The sequence below is a fragment of the Patiria miniata genome, unplaced genomic scaffold (assembly GCF_015706575.1).
Source record: "Patiria miniata isolate m_02_andy unplaced genomic scaffold, ASM1570657v1 HiC_scaffold_1, whole genome shotgun sequence".
In the NCBI taxonomy this organism is placed as follows: Eukaryota; Metazoa; Echinodermata; class Asteroidea; order Valvatida; family Asterinidae; genus Patiria; species Patiria miniata.
In genome coordinates, this window is record NW_024037047.1 from 7,919,898 (window position 1) to 7,943,662 (window position 23,765).

Genomic DNA, 23,765 nt, shown 5'->3' on the forward strand with positions numbered 1-23,765 from the left:
GTCGTTCTCAATGTACGATATACACGTTGTGTGTCTATTATAATGTATGTTTTACAGCACTGTGCTCGCAAACAGCGGTGACCAATCACCACTGCACAAAATGTGGTTTCTTACACATCCGCAAAAGGCGAACACTGTACAGATGAAATCACAACTAGCATCCAAACAGCTCGACTTTTTCGGGTCGCAAAAGTGGACCCAGAAGTCGTTCTCGCACGCATAATACAGGAATAACACAAAAACGGCCAAATTTTTAAAGGATAGTTGTGTGGATGTTTATATCCTACTTTTAAATGTTCTTTCCGACTAACATCATTTCATTCAAAGTGCGTTTTGTAGCCCAATTGGGCTGGTCCAGGACACAGTGTCCCTTTAACCCTAACCTCCCCTACTCTTTCAAAATCCATCCCATTTTGGTGGATTTGGGGGGACTTGGTCCTGCAGGCCTGGTTGGACTACATATTGATGGAGTATGATGGACTTGGGCCTGGAGGCCTAAAGCAAAGCATGCATTGGAAGCAGTGTGATTGATGGATTTTGGCGGACTTGGTCCAGTACTTAGTAAACGACAGTAGGGAGTTGGGGTCAAGTTGGAAAAGACAGTTGATGATTGACATTACCGAGAGCAGCGGCTCCGACTTCATCATGTCTTCAGCACTATCGGCCGGGGAGGGTTTCTTCTTTGCCCCTTTCTTTGCAGCTGGCTTCCCTGTGGGCTGTTGAAAAAAAAAAACAGGTGTAGAAAAAGTCTCCATAACTGCCTTTGCTTTCCTTCATCTATTATGCTGCATTCTCAAAGCCTAATCATCTGCCGAAGGGCCCCGAAAATTTTTTGAAATGTAGATGCTCTGTGGTGCATTTTAAAGCCTCCTGACATGCCTGGGCCAACTATTGGTCGAAAATGTTTAGCAATTTATGCATGTTTTTAAGTTAACTTTTAATTCATATTGGCTTGAAAGTGCCCACATGGCCAACTTGTATATGAAAACTGGGAAATTCGACTACGTTTTCCATATTTTAACTCCTTACTACAGATGATACACATCGTCATCGCGTGTCCCGGCTTCTGATCGAGTCGCCTAATTTCTGCCCATTAACTACATGTGTTCCATCCAAATCCATTTCCACGGATTCGTAACCTGAGGATCGGTCTTGTCAATGTCCGTATCAAACTCCGAACCTCTTTGGATAATAACACATTTGTGTTGCACTGACATCTTGCGGAATTAATAATGTCAAAATACGTTCGAAACATTTGAAACGACACACTGTACTAACGTACGTATCATCAGCATGCAGCGGAATACACGCAGCAGGATGCGTGCATGAAATGCACACATGAACTTTGCCCCGCATGATGCCCTCTACTGGCGCGGCACGGCGACAATCTACTAGTCTTATTTCAAGGCTTTATATTTGCAACAAGACGATGTTTACAGCGAGTTATTGTGGAGATCATCGCGTGTCACTACATGCAAAGACACAGGAACGGCCGCAAAGAGTCCCAACGCGCTTCATGGCGCATGTGTGAATATTCATATTTATCTGCAGCCAATCACAGCGCAATGACTGTTGGTTCCCCGGATGCTGTTTACATGTTGTGTACACACGCGGCTTCGAGCTGAAAAATGCATGCACATGGCATCGTATAGTACACACATACATGTACGTACGTATGTACATTGTACATGTACAATGAATACTCGTTTGCACGCACACAAGAGCTACGTGTATGTTGTAGAGAGCGGATTGCGTGCGTTCGGCGGCGGCGGAAAATAAAATAAACGGAAAATAAAATCAAAGCTTACGCGTGGGGGAAAAAGCGGGGGGGGAAATCTGGACCATCGGAAGAAAAAAAAGCGGAAAACAAAATGTGGCACACTGAACAAAAAAGCGGAAATCCGCTAAATAGCGGAGATTTCACACCCCTGAATATTCACACTGCATAAACACTAAAAAAAACCTACCACAGCCAGTCAGTCATTGGACACAACTTGGACAAATGGCACATGATGCACATATGCCAAACTAGCAAAAAACCTTTCCCTTCTAGGTCACTGTCAAATTCCATGAGTTTTCCTCTAATTTTTTTGTGTTTTTCCCCATTCCCTCAGTTTTTCCTAGAACTGGACAAATCTAAACTCATTTTCAAGGTTTCCCTGATTCACAGATAGGCTAGGAACCCTGCTGAAGTCTCATTGACTTCCTTAACAATTTTCCGGAAGAAGTCTCCAACTCACCTTTGCACTTGCTGATTTTGGTCTGGTACCGGCCTTCTTGGGAGGCGGGGCCTTGGCGGCGGCAGCCTCTTTCTTGGGCTCCTGTTTCTTCTCCGGCTTGGGCTTGGCCTTCTTGGGTGCGGTGCCGTTGTTCAGCTCCACCTTCTCGGCGCATTCGTTGATCTGTCCGGAAAAAACAATAACTTTTAATTAGTATGTGTTCATTTTGAGCATTTTACATCAACCATGCGGGTGTGACCTTGTGGTTAGGGTTCGTGGCTCATGACCAAAGGGTCAGGGGTTCGAATCCAGCTGCTGGCCATGTTGTGCCATTGGGCAAGCACTTTACCCCCACTTGCCTTTCTCCAACCAGGAGTGTAAATTGGTGCCGGCATTAGCTGGTGGTAAACTGCCATGGACTCCCATCCATCCCGGGGAACAGAAATATTTCTATTGTGATTTTGTCCAAGTCGTTTAGGAAGGGCAACATGGTTTCTCTCCGACTTTTTAATTTGAACGAAGAAATTGAGTGGAGCGGGGTTTGAACCTGCAACCTCCAGATTATGTACTTTATTTAAAGCTTGGGAATCGTTTGGTTTGGCATGACTCAGGAACTCTGGAATCCAAATTTCTGCTGACAAGCGGAGTACACTTTACCTTGTCCATTTTGAGTTTGTCCAAGTCAGATAGGAAGGGGATCATGGGCTTCTCTCCGACGACCTTCTGGGCAGTGGCCAGCGCCAACGAGGCTCCGTCGCGAACGTCTGGGAACGTGTCAGCGAGTTTCTGTCAAAAGGAAAAGATGCAGAGGTCAGTTGAAATAAAGAATTAATCGAAAAATCAACAACACAGCACAGGGCACCTTCAATTAGGACAGTTTTCAGTTGTCTAGGACAATGAAAGTATAAAGCGTCTATTCATGAGTATCACAGAAACAGAAAGACCCGTGGGAGGGGTTTACAGAAAGGGACATAAGCGTTTATCCATCAGGCATGCAACTGGGAATTTAGAAAAAACGAGGAAACTCCAAACCACACAAGACTTTGTACAGTGTTTTTCAATTTCAAATGGCATTCAGTAAAGTTAAAAAAAGAGGAAATCAGCGGATCCTAGGAAAAGTTGCATGCCTGATCCATAGAGCCGTGGATTATTTTGCATATAAAATCTATTTGGGGCCATTTCATGTAAGAAAGTCGAACATTGATACATTTAATAAATCTCTAAAATATCTGGTGATGGGGGAATTGCTTTGTTAAATGCTCCATCTACGAAGTGGTCCAAAAAAAAGTTTACACTTTTCCAGGGCAAAGATCTCAAAATTGAAGAGACATGTTCAAATTGTTTTAAGACATTCCTTTACTACAAGATCTTGGTGGTGTATGGTGAACACGGCGTTGAAAATAAAGCTCAAGTTAGGAAAAAAGGGGCCATTTACAGAAAAATTGTCCAAAACTAGTTTGTCCACATCTATGGCAGTCACGTAGACCTAATAGGGCTAGACGATACGATAATATCAGCGCGATACAATATTCGTTACAAAATAAATGGAATCGCATAAGCTTTGAAAAATATCTAAATATGGGCGATATCGTATTTAAAACACCGATTTTTTTCTCAACCAGCATTTTCCTAGAATATCGGCGATAATTTGTTTTTTTGGCAAAGGGATTTGTTTTTGGGGCGAAGCGCAAATTTCAGTTTTTTGAGGGGTTTCGGGGGGAGGGGGGATGGCTAGGCGCTGGGAATTAAACAAATACTCATAAATACCTAAGAAAGTTTACCCATTCCTATTGGTCGAGAGCCCATCACGTGGGTAGTTTTAAACGGTTGATAAAACACCAACTGGTTTTAAACATGATACTCCTGCACTTTTTGATTGATGACATACCTTGACTAGGAGGATACAGAGCGGTTTGAGAACGGCTTTGGGCAGCATGGACACGGTGCATATCCGGAACGCTCGGCTCAGGAAAAAGGCGGTCTCGGCCCGGATGGAGGGATTCTTGTTCTCCAGGGCGGCTGTGAGGTCATCCAGGATATTCTGTAGAGACGTCTGAATCGGAAGAAAGTTGAGAACGTCAGTAGGGCCCACATTCATGTAGTTGCATTTTCAATGGAAGTTGCATTTTCAATGGAAGGCCACTCAAACTATAGGGCTAGTAAATTAAAGCCTTATAGGATCATTTGCATTTATCCCAAAAGTAACCTAACAAACTATCCTCAAAAAGCGTACTTGGATTAAAGATCGTACTGGTACTAAACACCTTGTGAAATTATTCCGTCTGGCTTGCTGTCATTTAGAAGAAATCAAAAAATGTAGGTGATTTCCAACGATCAGTCGACTGATTTTTGTAAATGTAGATTGTTATGTGTGAAATCGAGTTTCGTGATACAAAGGTTGTGCATGCTTTTTCACTGTTTTCTCGAAAAGAGTAATATCCACTGAGCTGAATATTCAACCAGTTAGGTTTTGAACATTCTTCTTTGGAATTTGAGTGGTGGTACTATTGAAAACGTACAAAATGCATGAAAAGCAAATGAAAATACTAACAATTTGGGAGGCTAATCATCCTTACTGGCAGCTCAGAAGAGCTGAATTGCGAAGGATGCTGCTACAACATGGTCGCGCCGCTGGCATGTAAAGAGGCCGCTGGCATGTAAAGAGGCCGCTGGCAGCCGCCACATCGACCCATCAATGACCACGGAGCACAGCCAGAGATCAAAAGTGTTTGATTTTTTTTCTGGAGGGAGGAAAACCGGAGGGCCCGGAGACAAACCCTCGTGGCTTAGGAGAGAACCAACGCACAACTCTTACTCACATAAGGCATGTATGGTCCGCGACCGGGATTCGAACCAGGGCCATAGTGGAGAGAGGGGAGCACTTTACACACAAGCCACCCGAATAATCCTATAGGCCTTTAATTCTGAACCTGCACAACCCCACATCGTCTTTGAATGCAGAACAGGTGCCATCGGCAATGTATTTAAATGTGCCTCTCAGTTGTCGCCCCTTATTCTCCCTTCGTAACCACTGAGGGGGCCCTTGTGCAAAGAGGCTATTGTTCTGTCTCTGATGGCTGGTTTCCGACCTTCTGGAGGCTCTTACTCACCGATGGGAAGATGGCATCGGAGGCGTCTCGAAGGGCTGTTACCACGGCAATTTTCTTCTCTTTGAACTTCTCCAGTATTGTGGACATACACTGCCGAGAGACCAGGTTTGTGTTCAGTCAATAAATGTATGACTTAAAAACAGTTATATACTAAACATTTTCTGATTTGCCCCGATACTTCCTAAAAAATATCAAAAATTCAGTGAGAAATATTTGCACTTTAACAAGGTTGCCGGGAAGTCAAGAGGTGATTGCAGCAAAGCATCTAAGATACTGATAATACACAGGCAACTTGTTGACAAGCGAGGGCCTCCCTTCTCCCCTTATAGCCATCCTTTCCACACCATATGTAACAGAGTGGCAGCCTGTGCATGCAATAATTTTAACTTATTTCCATTTTCTGTAAATTTCCTTGAGTTTGACCTGATTTTTGTGGTGTTTTTCCCAAATTCCCTGACTTTTCCCCGACTGGAAAAATAAAAACTCATTTTCGAGGTTTTCCCCAAGTGGCTAAGAACCCTGATATTGTGAGATGTATATGTGAAAGGAATATTTTTATTACATCTTGGGTTAAAGGGAATATACAACATTTACAAACATCGAAAAATACAACTACCAAGTTTTTACGAAATACCTTACTAGGATGTTGGTAAATGACAGTCTAAAGCATCCTGTAAAATTATGGCACCTGGTGTGAAGTCATTTTCAAGAAAATGGTACTTTTGTATACATTTGCAACGGTGGTCAGCCGACCACCGTTGGAAAAACCTAACTATTTTTTAAGTACTGCTCCAAATTTACAAAATTATTTTCAGTCCAAATTTTGTTTGCTTTTGGTTACATGTTCATGAACGGGTGCAGGCCAGCTAGTCTGGTTCCCTTACTTTACAATTGTCCGGCATCTATAAATTGATCCATTTCATCTGTAGTGGAGTCAGGAACCAGACTACTTGAACAGTTTTGTTTGTATTGGTTTTTCCAGCATTGTCAAACACAGAACTTCAAACATGTCAGTGTAACAATATTTGATCTATTATACTAACCCCTCAAATAGTTCATTTCTGAAAATTACAGCAAAAGCCAATGATGTACATTCCCTTTAACTTACACTTGCAGCGTAGGGTGAGAACTTCTTTCTGATGCCGTTGGCTAGGCTGGTCAGGCACTTCGCAGCGAGCGCTACGATCATGACATTGTTGTCCTTGGCCACAGTCTGCAATAGCAAATCATCACATTCAATGATATTTATTGTTACAAAATGATGAAAATTTCAAGTTTACCAGAGTATACATTCTTGAGGGGGATTGTGGTCTAGTGGCTAGGGTTCGTGACTCATGATCAGAGGGTCTGGGGTTCGAATCACATGTAGTGTCCTTGGGCAAGCCACTTCACCCCACTTGCCTCCCACTTGCCTCTCTCTACCTAAGACTTTAAACGGGTACCAGCATCTATTCTTGGTTAGGTTTCGTGACTCATGATCAGAGGGTCAGGGGTTCGAATCCAGCTACTGGTCATATGTTGTGTCCTTGGGCAAGCCACTTCACCCCCACTTGCCTCTCTCTACCTAAGACTATAAACGGGTACCAGCATCTATTCTTGAGGGGGAGTGTGGCCTAGTGGTAAGGGTTCGTGACTCCTGATCAGAGGGTCAGGGGTTCGAATCCAGCTGCTGGTCATATGTTGTGTCCTTGGGCAAACCACTTCACCTCCACTTGCCTCTCTCCACCCAGGAGTATAAACGGGTACTAGCATCTATCCTTGAGGGGGAATGTGGCCTAGTGGTTAGGGTTCGTGACTCATGATTAGAGGGTCAGGGGTTTGAATCCAGCTGCTGGTCGTATGTTGTGTCCTTGGGCAAGCCACTTCACCCCACTTGCTTCTCTCTACCTTGGACTATAAACGGGTACCAGCATCTATTCTTGAGGAGTGTGGCCTAGTGGTTAGGGTTGGTCACTCATGATCAGAGGGTCAGGGGTTCGAATCCAGCTGCTGGCCATGTTGTGTCCATGGGCAAGCCACTTCATCCCATCTTGCCTCTCTCCGACCGGGGGTATGATTGGGTACTGGCATTAGCTGGGGGAGTAACCTGCGATAGACTGGCATCCCTTCCAAAGGGGAACAGAAATATTCTCAGCCGTTTCTTGCCACTGAAAACCGGAGATAAAAACCGGCCTGATGGGCTATACTGGCTCATGACAGACTTTACTATTTTTTAAAAATCTATTCTTGCCAGACAGACTTTACAACATTTCACCAAATGGCCATCACTTATCACAAGTCCGACTTTTGTTTTGCGAAAAATAGGTTACTCTTAACACCCCACCTAAACAAAAATCAGATCGCACTTACCTTCTTCAGTGTTCGTACGAGATCCCCAAAGTCGCCAGGCTCAATCTTGGGGTTGGACACCAAGGGGAGAAGGTTCTCTAGGGCCTCCTTGCGTATCTGCCACTTCTTCTCTTCCTGTAAGATGCAACGTGGGAAGAAAATGCTCATCAATAAGATGATCACGCGGAGAAATATACAGCCCACTAAATGTCCATTGCAAGGCGAAAATGAGACCTGTTCCCACGAAACCAGGACACGTGAATGTGCAGTCATTTTGGGGTGAAACTGATCATTTGAGGTTTATAGCTTTTCTGAATCAGTAACTATAAACCTCCAACTTCCCAAAATATGAATATAATCCATCCAGCAGAAGTGTGTTTCATTGGTCAATTTAGTGACAGAAATGTGTATAGAAATTGATTTAAAAAATCATTTCAATACGTGTGTTTATCTCATAATTGGGTTATCAGCATTTATCACTTAATCCTTCTCCAAGGAGTTATAGCATCTCAGTACCTATAAAATCCTACGTCACTCTGGAGCTGAAAACCTCAGGAATTTCAAAATGCCAAAACTTAACAAAAAACAAAAACATTTCTAAACTTAGTATGCATTTTGTGGGAGCAGGTCTCAAATTTCAGGTTAACTTGGAAAGTACAGGACTTAACACTCGATAATTTTACTGGAGGTGTTTTTATTTATTTTCACAAAATGAAACAAAAAGTCACAATCCGATTCGGAGAAATTGAGGGCCAAGTTTGGAATGTACCATGTTGTCGTAGAAGTCTTTGGGCATCTTGCTGAGGATGTCCACAGCCGTCAGGAGATCGTAGGGGTCAATGGCGGGCCCTGCATCAGCTACATCATCATCATCTGTCAATTATCAATATCATACATTGATCAAATTAATCAATTAGTCAATGACGTTCCATCCAGGGGGGAGGGGGGGGGGGGGGGAATAGAAATATGTGACCTACTGTGGCAAAATAAGGAATGTCCCCCAACACCTTATTTTGAGTAATCCATGCCTGAAGTTGGATATACTAGAAAACTCATGTCAAAATCAATATAATTTTTTTTTTTTTTTCAGTAGCCAAGGTATCCAAGATTCACACTCTGCATTTTTCTTGGGGAAAAATTACCAGTAAAAGTGGAAAAATTGAAGAACCCTTTTTTACTGCCCGGGTGGCGCAATACGTTTTTTCTTTTCTTTTTTCGAAGCCTTTCTTCTTGAAATGAGGTCGGCAAAGTTCGGCGGGACACTTTTGAAGTTCCTGCGTCATGTCTTTGGGATAAATTAAGCTACAGAAATAAATTTGTTATCACTGGAAATCCACTGATTTGCGCTTTAGCATGATATGTAACTTGAAAAGTCAAAGGTGGGGGTATTCCTCATTATGATATGGCAGGTCACATATTCTCAGTCATGGCATGCTAATGAAACCGGAGACAAACGCCGGCCTGATGGGCTATATAGGCTCTGTGCACAAGTACACCATCAACAGCCAGAAAAGGAGAGTAGGGGGAGACCTAGACTGGTTCCCGGTCCATCCACTGAGTATTTCGAATGATCCAAAATTATTGGGGCGCATTAGTCTGGGAGACCATCGCAAGTTAAATTTGAACGTATTCTGCGCGTGCCGACGACGCTTGATGCTCACGCATGTAGACGCTATGGCCTAACTTTGCACAATCAGGAACATGTGGTGTTCCCTCCAAGGGGCTCTCAAAAGTGGCAAAGACATGCTGGAAAGATTCCCATATCTGGGCCCAATTTCACGGCACTGCTTAACAGTTGGCAGAAAAGTTGTGCTTAGCACAGCAGAAAATATTGCTAACCTTAAGCACTATTTCACGGCGCGGACGTGCTAATGGAGATTTCTATTGTTTCGTCACTGAGTTAAGCAACTTTGTCCTCTGAAGTAAGCGTGCCTTTTGCTGTGCTTTTGCTTACGGTATCCATGAAACAGACGGAGGCTCTGTTAGCATATAATCGTGTGCTTAGCAGCGCCGTAAAATTGGGCCCAGGCCATCACTTGTCACCCTGTGCACAAACCATATGAGACTGGTCTGAACATTTGCAAGTGTTTTCTCAGTAAAAACTTCAATATTTTCCCATTGGGCTCATTTACTTTGATAATTAGTGAAAAGTGCCTTGCCCAAGGACACACCACAAGTATAAAGCAATGTCCTCTCACCTTCGTCCTCTTCTTCCTCCTCGTCTCCGGCTGCCTCGGCCGCTGCCTTGAGGTCCTGCTGGGACTTGAGGAAGCGCGTCTGCTTGGGAGGCTTGTTGGGAAGCTTCTCAAATTCCTCCTCCAATTCCTTGAGCTGTGAAAAGGCAAAGAAAAATAAGAACAGAGCCATTAGCCCTAACCGCCCTAAATCCTTCAAAATCCTCTTTGCTAAAGTGGAAGAATTTGGAGGATTACATGGCAAACGTGCGTTACTGATTACGTAGGATACACTTTGTCAAGGTCTTGGGCCAGACTTTGTGTTGTTTTTGCTCAGCCATGCATAAATACAGGCCTGGATTATGCTTGAAATCCTCCGTACTGCTCCAGGATGTCACTGGCCAAGCCTCAACATACTGACAGTCACTGCCGCAGGATTTTGCAGGATTCAGGCAGTGGTCACCCCTCCATGGACCACATTCATGAAACAATGGAGGAATTTGCAGGATTGAGGCTATATGCTATTTTACCATGTGGCCAAGTGGAGGATTTTGCAGGATTGAGGCTACTTCCTAGCAAAATGGCCTAGGGAGTTAGGGTTAAGAGTGATGAAATGGGCACTGCAAGGATCCCATTTATACATTCCTGGCACCTTTGGCCCTTGAACCTTTACATTCTCGGCTCCTCCAACATCCACTAAACTATGTAGGGGATTTTGCAGAATTTAAAGAGATTTAGCCCAATTCAGGCGATTCACAATGCAGTGCGCCACCAAGAGTTTGCAATGGAGAATCCATTTGGCAAGTTTACTGTCGACAAAACACAGCCGATTTGAATGAATGTCAGTAGACAACTTGAGCTAATTTGTTATAGATTGGGGCACAGTGTTTGCCGCCTTACAAAAAAACACCATTTCGAAAAACAGAAACGAAAAGGGCAAACAGATCCTTGAATCATACGCTTATGAAAAAAACTAACAATTTCAATGGTCCTGCGCTGTGAGTTTGTCGACCACCTCCCACAATGCACTGGGAAAAACAAACACTCCTTGGTAAACTCTTGAATCGCATGAGTTACTCTTACTTCACATGGGACTTGACGCCTTTGAATAAAACAACATTATCGCTGGGTTTCTGCACATAGTGGTGGATTTAGCAAGAGTCTTCACAATTAATATCCCTGCTCTTCAGGCCATGAGACAAGGTTTACGCAGCAATTCCAGATCAGCCTAATGTGATCATACTTGTGATGGACTTGTGATGGACATGTGATGGACTTACGATGGACTTGTGGACCTATGATAGACTTGGGATGAACTTGTGATGGACATGTGATGGACTTGTGATGGACATGTGATGGACTTGTGATGGACTTGTGATGGACTTGTGATGGACTTGTGATGGACTTGTGATGGACTTGTGATGGACTTGTGATGGACTTGTGATGGACATGTGATGGACTTGTGATGGACATGTGATGGACTTGTGATGGACTTGTGATGGACTTGTGATGGACATGTGATGAACAAGTGATGGACTTGTGACAGACATGTGATAGAATTGTGACAGACTTGTGATGGATTTGCGATGGAATTGTGATGGGCATATGATGGACGTGTGATGGACTTGTGATGGACATGTGATGAACTTACGATTGATTTGTGGACTTATGATAGACTTGGGATGAACTTGTGATGGACATGTGATTGACATGTGATGGACATGTGATAGACTCATGACGGACTTGCGATGGACGTGTGATGAACTAAACTACAACACCGATAATAAACTAATCAAGTACCTGTACAGGTTTGATGTTGGATAATAACGGTTTCAGAGCGTTGTTGATCCATCTGTACAACTCCACGGCTAGCAATTTGGCTTCCTCGCGGACGGACTTGTCGCTGTGCTCCAGAAGTTTCGTGAACGATCTGACGACTGGTTTGAGCGCAATAACCTTTGACCCAAAGTCGCGGATGGCCTCCCGGATAATGCGGCAGCAGGCCGCTACAATCTTGGGCTGTTTGTTGGTGAAACCTTTTATAAGTTCCTCCTGTAATGGATAAAAAAAAATCGAGTTTGCTAAGAAAATATTTTTCAAAAAGTTGGCCTGAAACTGTTTCACCCTTCTTTTTTTTAAATTTAAACCCTCCAAGTCTTTACAACCCTTCAAGTTTTGCAAAACCATTTTTTGCCCATAGAGTTAGCACCCACACTTCAAATTCCTTTTGAGGTAATCTTCTGTGGAGTATGGATAACACTTCAAATCCCTGCATGATTCTTGTGTGTGGTTAAGCTCAGGGCAAGCAGGCAGATTCGGTCATGCTTCACTGCTCTCCAGTGCTGTTTTTGTGGGCAGTGACTCTCTGTGTGACACAGTTAATTTAACACTTCATATCCCTTCACCTGAAACTGACCTGCAGGGTTTTAAAGGGTTTTCATTATTATTGCTCTGAATATTGACTTCCCGCTAGGAGGGTTAAGGAAAAGGGGGGGGGGGGGGCGAGATGTAAACTTACCGTGACTATTTCTTGTTTCTCCAGTTCAATGTACACCATGATGATCTCGGATCCTTTTTCTTTAGTCTTGGTCCTTGGGGAGTTCAGACACTTGAGGACTACGGCTGAAACGACCTCGCCACACGTCCTTAAAAATCAAAGGATGGATAATGTATTAACACATGTGTATCATATGCCAATATATCAAAGTGAAATGCTGCAAAACTGTGTTAACCTTAACCTTCCTCAAGACCAAAAATCCTCCAGCCGGTTTTGGAGGATTTTGGAGGATTGAGGATGAATGGCCAAAAAAAAAAGTGTCTGTTGATTTTGGAGGATGCATTGTGTCGAGTTCGTAGACTGTACCCAGCATTGTTTATGCTGGATATCATCCGCACGGCTTCTGAATGTCATCGGCAATGCCTCAACCCATTAACAGTGATTGTTGGAGGATTTTGAAGGATTGAGGCAATGGTCACCCCTCCACCGAACAAACTCAAGAAATAATGGATGATTTTGGAGGATTGAGGCTTAATCCAAATTTTACATGGTGGCAATTGGAGGATTTTGCAGGATTGAGGATGGTTCCTAGCCTAAAGGGCCTAGGGGATTAGGGTTAGGGGTGTGCATCGGAACCAGGTACCCGAGTACCCGACCGTTGATGTCAGGAACCGGTTCCCGATTACAGAATCGGGTACCCGTAACCATGGCGTAACCAACTTTACAAATTACTAACAATCAATTTTCTCTTGTTTTGTCATTATATTCTAATCAAACAATTCAAGTTTCATTCAAACAATTAGCGCTCATGAGTCCAGAATGACGATTAACTTGACGTCACTAGTTTCGTCCGTGTAAAATCCAAGATGGCGGCGCCCGTAGAACGCAAAAGTGACGAAAAGTTAACGCCGAGTAAAAGCTCTCCCAGCATTTATAACAGCTTGGCACCACTTGGGGTTGGGTTTCTTTAACAGGTACCCATATTTTTTCCATCGGGGACCTGGTTCCTAACTAACCGTTCCCTACTAACCGCGGATGTACAGGCCTAGTTAGGGTTAATGCATATACAAACATTCTGTTCTGAATCGGCTAATGAACTTGGTTTTGGGTGAAAAAGGGAGTTTCAAAATCCCTCTATACATTTACCACATAACATCTGTTTCAAATGTCTGAAACTGAATCACAGCCAACTGGCATAGGCTTCAAGAGGGAGTACACTTCGCTAAAAAGTGTCACACATGTAGGTCCAGGAATGAGCCACTGTTATTTTCCTGACATGAAATTGTTAATTCGATTTGATTACTACTGACCTGGGTGCCAAGGCCGCCTTCGCCAGAAACGCCAGCACGGCGTCCAGCCCCTTCTCCTGGGCCACGGCGTTGGAATCGGTCACAAACTTCTTGAGCAGGCCGGCGTACTTGGAGAACTCGGGGCTCTTCTCGTCGGTGACGCGGCCGAAGATCTTGGCCGCTTCTTCGTAGCCGTGCAACCGGGCTTTCCATAACTAACAAAGTAAATAAGTTGTCGATCATATAATTTATACTGTAATTTCTTCTCATTGTCTTCTCTCTGCAGGTTTCTTAAGGCTTTCGAGCTATGTACAGTTCCTATGGCACTTTTGAGGAATCCTTGGTTTCATTACCAGAAAATAACAAAATAAATAAATACAAAAATAAAATACATGTAAATTCTAAATTACACATAAAGCCATTGATATTGTCAGCTGCGGGATAGCAGCTGAACAAATTATCATGTCTCTCTGTTAGTTAGTTAGTTAGTTAGAAAGTTAGTTAGTTACTTAGTAACAGAATTGACATTGTCTATTGCGCCAACATATTTTGATCGATTTCAACCAAACATTTTGTCAAAAGTATCAGTAGCCCAGCCCCAACATGTCACATGACCAAACTGGGGTCAAAAGTCATCCTGGGTCACTGGAGTCAAAAAGCTGATTTTTTTTTTTACTAGAAACACTACTCCTTCCAGAAATTACATGGCACAATCACGTGACTCTTGCATGAACACGAATTTGTTGGCCCGCAGCTTCCGAGATCCGATCAAGCTTGTTTTACCTGAACTCAACCCCCCCCCCCAAAAAAATACCTCATAATTCCAGATTTTTGAGGATTTTGTTTAAAGGATTGTATGAAGAGAACGTATAAAAAACATGGTAATATACAAATAATGGATTACAAACAATGCATCATCACTGTGGTCTGTGTGTTGAAAAGGGAGGTTACCTAGACATGTACATGCAATGCCCCCCCCCCCCCTTCCCCCAAAAAGGGTTACCATCAATTTCTTTCCCAGTTTGGCAAGTTTACCTTGTGGACGCACTGCTCGTCAATGGGTAACTTCAGGTATTCTGTGTCTTCGGCCATCTCGGAGGTCAAAGGTCATTCATCCAGATAAATGTCAAACTTTGAATTGTGAACCAACGTCAATGATCTGCAAAAATGAGAAAGTAAAAAAGAACATAAGACATTACGAAAAATGGTGAAATTACACCAAAAACTTCCGATAAAATGAAATAGCACAGTTGACGTTTTATTTGCGGCATGAAGACTGTCAACTTCCTTCACTACACGTAACTTACAGTGAAGAAAATGGACTGACCACATTTGATGTTGTACCAAACTACTACGATAAACGGTTGAGACAAAGGATGATGTTCGACAGTAATTACACTTCTGTCACAAACTGTTCTCAAAAAATGCAACAAACACTAACATCAATAGCCTAATGATGATGGTGTAGTACAAAACTGGAGTGTCCGTACGGACGAAGAGAAAGTCGGAAAACCAGTGACTACTTAGAATGCATAAACTTCTGTCACTGCCACCCCACCTCAAATTAAAATAAAATGGATGAACAATGGAGAGTAATTAGTCCAATTTCCTGCAATGTGCCAACAACTGCTTCTGTTCTGTCAAAGGTGATTTTCTTTAACGCGTACCTGCTCATGAAAATCAGGGCTTTGTTTTTTTCATGCATAATGAGAGTACCATTTTGGAGGACAACTTGTTCAAACGTCTACAGGGATGTATTTGAGTCCATCACAAGTCCCTGCAAGTCCATCACAAGTCCTCCAGTCCCAATTCAACTCACAAGCTATTCAAATGAGCTTTGACAAAGGCATTCCTTTGTTATTGTTCATCCACTGTTACTTGTGACTGAACTTGTGATGGACTTGTGATGGACTTGTGACTGGACTTGTGATGGACTTGTGACTGGACTTTTGACTGGACTTGTGATGAACTTGTGATGGACCCGACTACATCCCTGAATAAAAACAGGACCACAAAATGTGTATTAATTGCCCTGTCTGTATTTGTGCAAATATTGATTCTTTAACCCTCCTGCTATCTCAACAGTCACAGACAGTCAAAAAATCAATCCTCTTCCCTGCCATGCCTTTTACACAGGCTAGTCGCCGACAATCAGATCATATTTCAAGCAAGCACTGTGACTAGTCAAATTCAGTCAACAGACAAAAGCAGGCAAGTGGTAGGCAACAGCGTGCTGATCACCTACAGTCAAAGCATAGCTGTATCAAGTTACGTAAACAGTCACAGCCAGTCAATCCTGCCTCATGTAGGCAGGGAGCACTCAAAATTTAAAAACAGTCACTTGACTGATTGTGACAGAAAGGACACTTTTGCACAGAATGCGTGTTCATATTTAGCTCCTTGCCAAAATCAACCAATTATAACTGAACAAAAACCCCAGAAAATTAGTTACAACACAACACTCAACATTCTAGAAGCTGAGCAGATTGGAAAAAAAAAGCAAACAGAGGATGCAAGAAAGCCCTTACATGTAAATATGAAAAGAAAATTGGGCATCTTTCGGAAGACAACTTAACACTGACTTAAAAGCAGTGAGCACCTACTGACCTTGGACTGAATGTCACAATATTCACACCATTTTCCAATCCCTATTGATGGCGTTCAGTATTTGTCATTACTCTGTGGTTCCATGCAATGTGTGCGTGTTCCATAACTTGCATGTCTTCAGCATTAATTACCCCACAGGTAGATGAGTCATGCAGTACATGTACATAAACATGTACGTGGATGTCCTATGAGACACTGCATGGATTCAGTATGTGCATCTTCTAGGAAATCCTTCATACACTTACATGTATGCATTGTATAAAGCAATGCATGTAATGCACACTGTACATGTACAGGTATCATATACATGTACATACATGTACATGTGTACACTGTATGTCTCTAGAGGTGAGATTGGGGGCAAATGAAAAATCCACAAAATAATCGTCAGAGGGGTTTTGGGGTCACTAAGGGCGACAGAGCCCGAAAGGCTCTATGGTATGTTTGTATTTGCCTAAAGGCATCCCATAAAGGGAATATACATGTACAACATTTGCAAACATCGAAAAATAAAACTACCAAGTTTTTACGAAATACCTTACTAGGATGTTGGTAAATGACAGTCACAAGCATTCTGTAAAATTACGGCACCTGGTGTGAAGTCATTTTCAAGAAAATGGTATTTTTGTATACATTTCCAACGGTGGTCAGCCGACCACCGTTGGAAAAACCTAACTATTGTTCAACTACTGCTCCATATTTACCATTTGTTTCAGTTCAAATTGTGTTTGCTATTGGTTACATGTTCATGAACGGGTGCAGGCCAGCTAGACTGGTTCCCTTACCTTACAATTTTCCGGCATCTATAAATTGATCCATTTCATCTTTAGTGGAGTCAGGGAATAAGACTTCTTGAACATTTTTGTTTTTCTTGGTTTTTTCGAGCATTTTCGTACACAAAACTTCAAACATGTCAGTGTAACAATATTTTGATCTATTATACGTAACCCCTCAACTACCGGTAGTTCATTTCTGAAAATTACAGTGAAAGCCAATGATGCACATTCCCTTTAAAATAATCTTCTTTTGTTTTATGTGTGCATAACGTGTAACATGCAAATCTTCATAGGTAACAACACCAATATGATATGATCTCAGGAATTTCAGATTTCAAAAGTTGTTTTTTTTAATCCTGAAATCAGCAAAAATCCTGACAAATTTCACCCCTGTTGTGCTGAACACAAGCACATGTAGATAGTATTTGTGCAATTGAACAATAATAATTAAGACTATAATTAAATACACAAATATGCATCTTACTCTTTAATGTGCATGCATGCCTTTGCAAAAAGAACAGTGAGTCTGCACCAGAACTGGAGACAACTGATTCAAAACTCGAAATCAATTGGAGTCATGCCAACCTCCCCCCCCCCCCCATTTCTATCATATTTTGATTTTTTTTTTTTCAAGAACAAACTGTTTCAGAAACCTACTCTAATTCCTCTGGAATCAATTGCGAGTGATTGCTGACAAATCTGTACTATTTTAGTTCAAAACTCTAGTAATAACTTGAACACTTTTTTTTTAAATTCATGACATATTTTGATCATGTTTCCGCACCGGCGCTAGAGCCTCGCAAACAAAAACGGTTGCGGGTATTTTAAGACGAGCCGCACAATATGAAAATCAGATCATAATGCACCCAAAAAAAGCATGAGCATTTCAAGATTTTACATGTAGAACCGAGAGAATTTTTAATGAGTATGTCGGATATCCAACGTAATATGAATGGAATTCCAAAGAAAAAGAATGTTCCCCTACAGTCATCATGAGTGTAAAGAGAAGACCAAAAATCATTGCCATATTTATATAAAACAATCCAAACACTTCCGCCCTTCTCACCAAAGCAGATAAAAGCCAATGTTTATCAGCGCTCATTTTTCACTGTCCACCGAAATGAAAATATGTGACTCAGGCAGGCCGGCCGGATGAGGGATAATGTTACATTCCGGAATGGTTGCAGCAAAACAGCAGAAGGGTCTTTACTCTAGCACGGGTGGTTATTTTTAGGAATGGTGTGGCGTGACCGAAAATATTGGGAAATGGTTCAGTGGTCAGTCAATGTCCAGGACAGAGCTAAATAAGAACTCAGTGAATAAACCTGAAAATGTCTTTTGCAAATCTAATACAATGTCCGTCATCTACATGTAGTAGGCCTAATGGTCAAGGAGATTACAGACTAGGAGTTTGGGTTCATTTTGGATCGTTATGTACCCGGTACCCTTTTAAGAGCTCAGTGAAGAAACCTGAAAAAGTATTTTTCCAATCATATAAATACATCCATCATCTAGTAATGGTCAAGGAGATTACAGACTAGGAGTTTGGGATCATTTCTCTGAATCATTAATTAGATCTCATGGTTAATTGGCTCTGTCACAGACATTATGACACTTCCTTTCATAGCGTTGGAATTGCTCGAATACATCTATACGCTGCAAAACTTCAGTTTTTTTTTTTTTCCAGATGAAAGACATGATCTACAATTTGATTTAAACTAAATTAAAGCTGTTCTTCCAGTGTTATTTTTTCTAGCTTCTCCCCAAAAAATAGATGTTGTTTTTAAAGGGAATATACATCATTTGCTTTTGCTGTCATTTTCAGAAATGGATGGAATTGGGGGGTTGGACATGTTGGAAATATATAGCAAATATAGTTACATGTACACTGACTTTTTTGAGGTTTTGGGTTCGAAAATGCTATAAAAAACAAGAAAAACAATCATTTTCCTGTAGTCTGGTTCCCTGACTCCATATAAGAAGAAACAGAGCAGTATACATACGTTGGGGAATTGTAAGGTCAGGGAACCAGTCTAGCTGGTTTGTACCCATTCATAGGTGTGTAATCGATTGCAAACAAGTGCGATGGTCAATTGGGGCCAGTATTTAAAAAAAAGCCAGTTTTTTCCAACGCTGGTCGGCCGACCAGCGTTGGAAATTGATACAAAAATACCACTTTTCTTGAAAATGACAGTATACCAGGTGCCATGATTTTATAGGATGCTTTACACTGTCATTCACTAACAGTCCAGCAAGGTATTTCAAAATGATTTGGTAGTTTTATTTTTTGATGTTTGCAAATGTTGTATTTTCCCTTTAAATTGCTGTTTTCCTACCAATACAAAAGTTATTGATTTTTGAAAGAGAAATCAAACAAAAACGTCTGCCCACATACATTTACTGTACAAATTTGGATGTTTCAGGCCTTCATATCTTCTGTGCATCGTGGGTGCAAAAGAACCCCCCCCCCCTCCAACAATAGCATTTTTAAAAGCTTTTTTCAACTAATTAAATAAAATATACAAATTGAAAATCCATTAGGAAAAAAAACCTTGAAAACGACGTCTGGATAGAGCAATATTAAATGAACTAGAACATATTTGAATCCTTTCAAGAGTGTATTACAACTTTCTTTTGTGAAATTAAAATTGTTATTTTTGGTACAACTGTGACAACAACCGTTGAAAACTTCAGAATGTGTTTACTAAACACATTATTAGAATGTCTCATTATTTAGTACCATTTCAAAGGCATGGACAGGCATGAAACTGATTTCCATGTACAATGTACATATTTCACTGTGCCTTGAAAGAAAAACAGGCAAGTTTTATAAGCCTTCATGTTTTACCATCTAGGTCCTACATGTAGCTCTATGGTTTTACAAAGCCCCTTTCTATGCATGATTTGAGAGCTCCCATGAAGAAAATTAGCTCAAGTTTCATGTTTAAATCGGTAAAAAATATCAGCCATTCCGCTAACCTGTTCTTAACATTATTTTAGAAAAGCTCTTTGTTCATTTTTGACAAGCTAAGGCGCATGCCAATGGCTGCCAATTTACATGTAGGAAGGCGCATGCATGTTAAAATTGATTGGCACATTTCAAAATCAAATAGTTGATCAAGTACAAATTATTCAAAAATGCTCCACCCTACCGGTAACAAATTTGAGCCCCGACATTTCAGCAACACACGCATACACACCCACCCTTACACAGGCATAGAAGTGGGGTACTTCCTTTGTTCTCGTGTCCTAAAATTTTGCAATGTCGCGCACTAGTTTCAAAATGCTCTTATTTTTAACCAGAATTAATTTCCTGGGCTGAAATTCGGACTTAATATCCCTTTTCTAAAACTCTTCCATTTGCGACACATCAACCCACCTTGGAAATTCCTAGTTTTTGAGTAAAATCCATATATCTATTTCGTGAAAAACTTGTGGGGTACATAGTACCACTTTAGTACCCCACAAGGTCACAAAATGGACTTGTGGGGTACCTCCCATTGTTCCGGTACCCCATAAGGCAGTGTTCAAACATTCACGGATGTTTACATGTACATGTACATGTACGTTACATACCTAGTGTGGACATTCTTTTGTTTTCGTGTAGTTAAGAAAAACCTGTGAAAACTCTTTCAACCCAATGTTTGTTTCTATGATTCCCTTGAGTGTTTCTCTTCATTTTGCAACGGATAAACCTAACCCAAAAATGCCTCTAAACCTGTTTTCCAGAGAGGGGGAAACATTGTGTGGACGTGGGCAAGTCCACACAACGTCGCTGCTACCTGGTTTATGTGGACATCTTTTGTTTGGAAGTCCACACAGTGAATGTAATGCTTGTACACACGCAGTCGTGTTTTACTATACCCATGAGGACCGCCCCTTCATTTTTGGGGGGTTCCCTTTTGTTTGTACTTTAACTTCTTCTCAACAGCTTTCATAAGGTTTGTACACGAAATTCTCCTGAGGACTAGTGCCTAGGTCCTCGGGCAGCGTCAACCCATTGTTATCCCACACACCCCATTGTCTCAAGTCCTCAGTCGTATAGGATAACCTGTACATACATCGTACATACTTATGTGCGTTCTTTGTCATCCATGGCTACACCCTCAAGTTTCTTATCTACTGTCGAACCCCCCCCCCCTTCCCTTGCAGCCCTAGTATGAGTAAGGCCCCTGTCTAATTGAACATCCTGATCTCTGAGATATTTTTACTTGATCTACTATAGTAGCTTGCAGGGACCCATGAAGGAGCACGCCACAAAGAGATCTACAGAGAAACAAGAAACAGCTGCATTCCTAAGTTGAACTATTCGAGAAATTGGGTTTCCGGCATAATGTCCCAAAAGACATACATTTTTGTTGGTACATGTACATGTACGTCTGATTTGACTCTTTGTATTCTGACAAAGAATATACTGAAAATGCTTTTTAAACTTCAAATGCGTATGATACAACCCTAACCTTCCCAAATCCTTCAAAATCATCTTTGCAAAATGGAGGATTTTGCTGGATTGAGGCTACATGTACATGGCAAAAAAAGTGGGGCTGATTTTGGAGGATGCACTGTTCAAGGTCTTAGGCCGAACCTTGTATTGTTTATGCTCAGCCATGCATAAATTTAGCCCTAGATTATACTTGAATTTATTTAGAAGGGTTTTACATGCACAGATGCATGTAACTTTGGCTCTGTGATTTCAAGTCAGGGGTCGATTTAGAAAATATAAGTTACATGCACATTGCACAACTGAGATTTTTCCTTGAAAATGGGCTGAAAAAACTGAAAATGTTGCATGCACAGGCAAATGTGTACATGTACAAGTTTGCCTGTGTATGCAACCGAATCATCAGGTTTTTTGTACATTTTAGTTTGTGTTGTTGTGTTTCAAGTCGATACTTTCGTGAATGACTGCTGCATGGTATTAGGTGATTTAATCTCAACTGGGTTTGGATAATGGAGGAAAAGGACTATTATAGGTTGGGGCCATTTTTCACAGACCCCACCGCTGCAAAAAAATATATAGTTGTGACCACAGCGTTAAATGTCGAATTCCCGATGAGAATTTGCGCTGGGATTTCCCAAGCTAATCCATGCCCTGCATGCTCCTTCTAGTAGCCCCTGTGTGTTTTACATTTGTGCACTGGTAGTGACGAAACAAAATATGAAGTAAACATCGTTTGGAGCAAGATAAAATATGACGGTTTTTGCTACGTCTGAAACCTGATTTCTCCTTCCTTATGTATGTAATTTTTATGTGCTTTCATAGGTTTTAACTTTCGAATTCCTTTTTAGTTCCGTGATGCAAGTCAATGTGGCATTTCATGCCGTGTATGATGCGCTGTTAGGCTGATTCTGCCACGGCGCGTTCCGTACTACAGGCGTGTGGTTCGTGCACAATTTTTTTTCTTTTCACAAAGTTTGGTAACTTTACTAGGGCAAATTTTGATTCAGTAAAACTGAATCAGAATGACGACAGTTTGTTTGAGCACTTTCGTGTCCAATACCGTATTTGAATTACTGGGTGCACCATTCCATTATCATGGGCACGCTGTAAAGGGCGCCCCCACATGTGTGGATTTTTTTATTATTACTTATAGGCAGTGTATATTTTGCCGGAGACGGCAAACCTTTAGTAAACTTTAGTTTGCCGGATATGCACTGAACATGTGCATTTACAGTTTTTTTGTACTTAAACATTTTCCGGTGACAAATTTTAGTCTGGCTCCATGCCAAAATTATCATTGTAACCTCGTATTGACAAGATGGGATTCAGACCATTTTATATTTTTTAAAATAATAAAGAAGAATATTCTTATTTATTTGGGGATAAGAACAAAAAAACTTTAAAATGTGCCACGGTCGGAATCGAACCCGAGTCATCCCGCTTACTAGAGCCTTTGCTTAACAACTACACCAAACGTGCTACACAACTTTAGGTGGGAATTTAATACATCTTATAATTCAGCCCTATCTTAAAGAGTACAGCGCCCTCTGTTGATATGGATTGCCGCCGGCAAACCTTTAGTAACCGTTAATTTGCCGTCATTACCTCTGGCAAAATATACACTACCTTACTTATATTATTATATTATTAGGCCTTTTAATTAATTTTTTTCCTGCTCGCTGCCTAGTCCGGGGATCAAAAAAATCCATAATCCAAGTATTTAAAAAACTTGGCCTAGCTGAAAAAAAAATACACACACACGCAACAATCAAAAGAAGTGGGGAAAAAAACATAAACTGAACCGAATCATATTCATAAATTTAAAATAATTGTTCGAACAAATGTCAGTTTGACGTTGACAGCACAGGGCAAAACCATTCTAAAAATTAATATTAAAGTTCACTGAAATTGAAAAATAAGACACAAATTTTTTAAACACGTCAAATTTCAATGCCCAAAATATATATGTTAAGTCTGGCACCCAAATCTTTTAAACAAGACTTAACATTCCACCAAAGATAAGACAAGGTACCAGACACAAGTCCCAGTCGATCCAGACTGACGTTTGTCTCGGCCAAAAACAAGTTCTTTTCGACAAAACGGCACATTTCTGACGATAAATCAACCTTTTGGCGCACCATATATACGACGTGCCCGATATACTCGCTTCTCAATTGATCAGATAGAAAAACCAAGTATTTTCTTACCGTTTTCCGAACGAAAATTATTGACAGATTTGCTCAGACGTTCCGCTGTTTTGGATCGCCTTTCAAAAGGATATGCGGCCACGTGACACGTTATCCCGGTTTTGATTGGCTCATAGG

At 41.4% G+C, this 23,765-nt stretch overlaps 1 protein-coding gene across 1 annotated transcript in view; it reads right to left on the reverse strand.

Annotated features, from left to right (window-relative positions):
* Window positions 1–23,747, reverse strand: part of LOC119721605 (cytoskeleton-associated protein 5-like) — a 73,130-nt gene extending 49,383 nt beyond the window's left edge. The window contains exons 1-14 of the mRNA XM_038191684.1: window positions 23,649–23,747; window positions 14,653–14,776; window positions 13,639–13,832; window positions 12,350–12,476; window positions 11,632–11,883; window positions 9,856–9,988; window positions 8,427–8,530; window positions 7,679–7,792; window positions 6,438–6,542; window positions 5,330–5,419; window positions 4,108–4,272; window positions 2,877–3,005; window positions 2,241–2,402; window positions 621–716 (exon numbers count right to left, since the gene is read on the reverse strand). Coding sequence (XP_038047612.1) covers window positions 621–716; window positions 2,241–2,402; window positions 2,877–3,005; window positions 4,108–4,272; window positions 5,330–5,419; window positions 6,438–6,542; window positions 7,679–7,792; window positions 8,427–8,530; window positions 9,856–9,988; window positions 11,632–11,883; window positions 12,350–12,476; window positions 13,639–13,832; window positions 14,653–14,709 — 1,728 coding nt within the window. The 5' untranslated portion in view covers window positions 14,710–14,776; window positions 23,649–23,747. The remainder of the gene's footprint in view (window positions 1–620; window positions 717–2,240; window positions 2,403–2,876; window positions 3,006–4,107; window positions 4,273–5,329; window positions 5,420–6,437; window positions 6,543–7,678; window positions 7,793–8,426; window positions 8,531–9,855; window positions 9,989–11,631; window positions 11,884–12,349; window positions 12,477–13,638; window positions 13,833–14,652; window positions 14,777–23,648) is intronic.
* Between the last annotated feature and the right edge of the window lie 18 nt (window positions 23,748–23,765).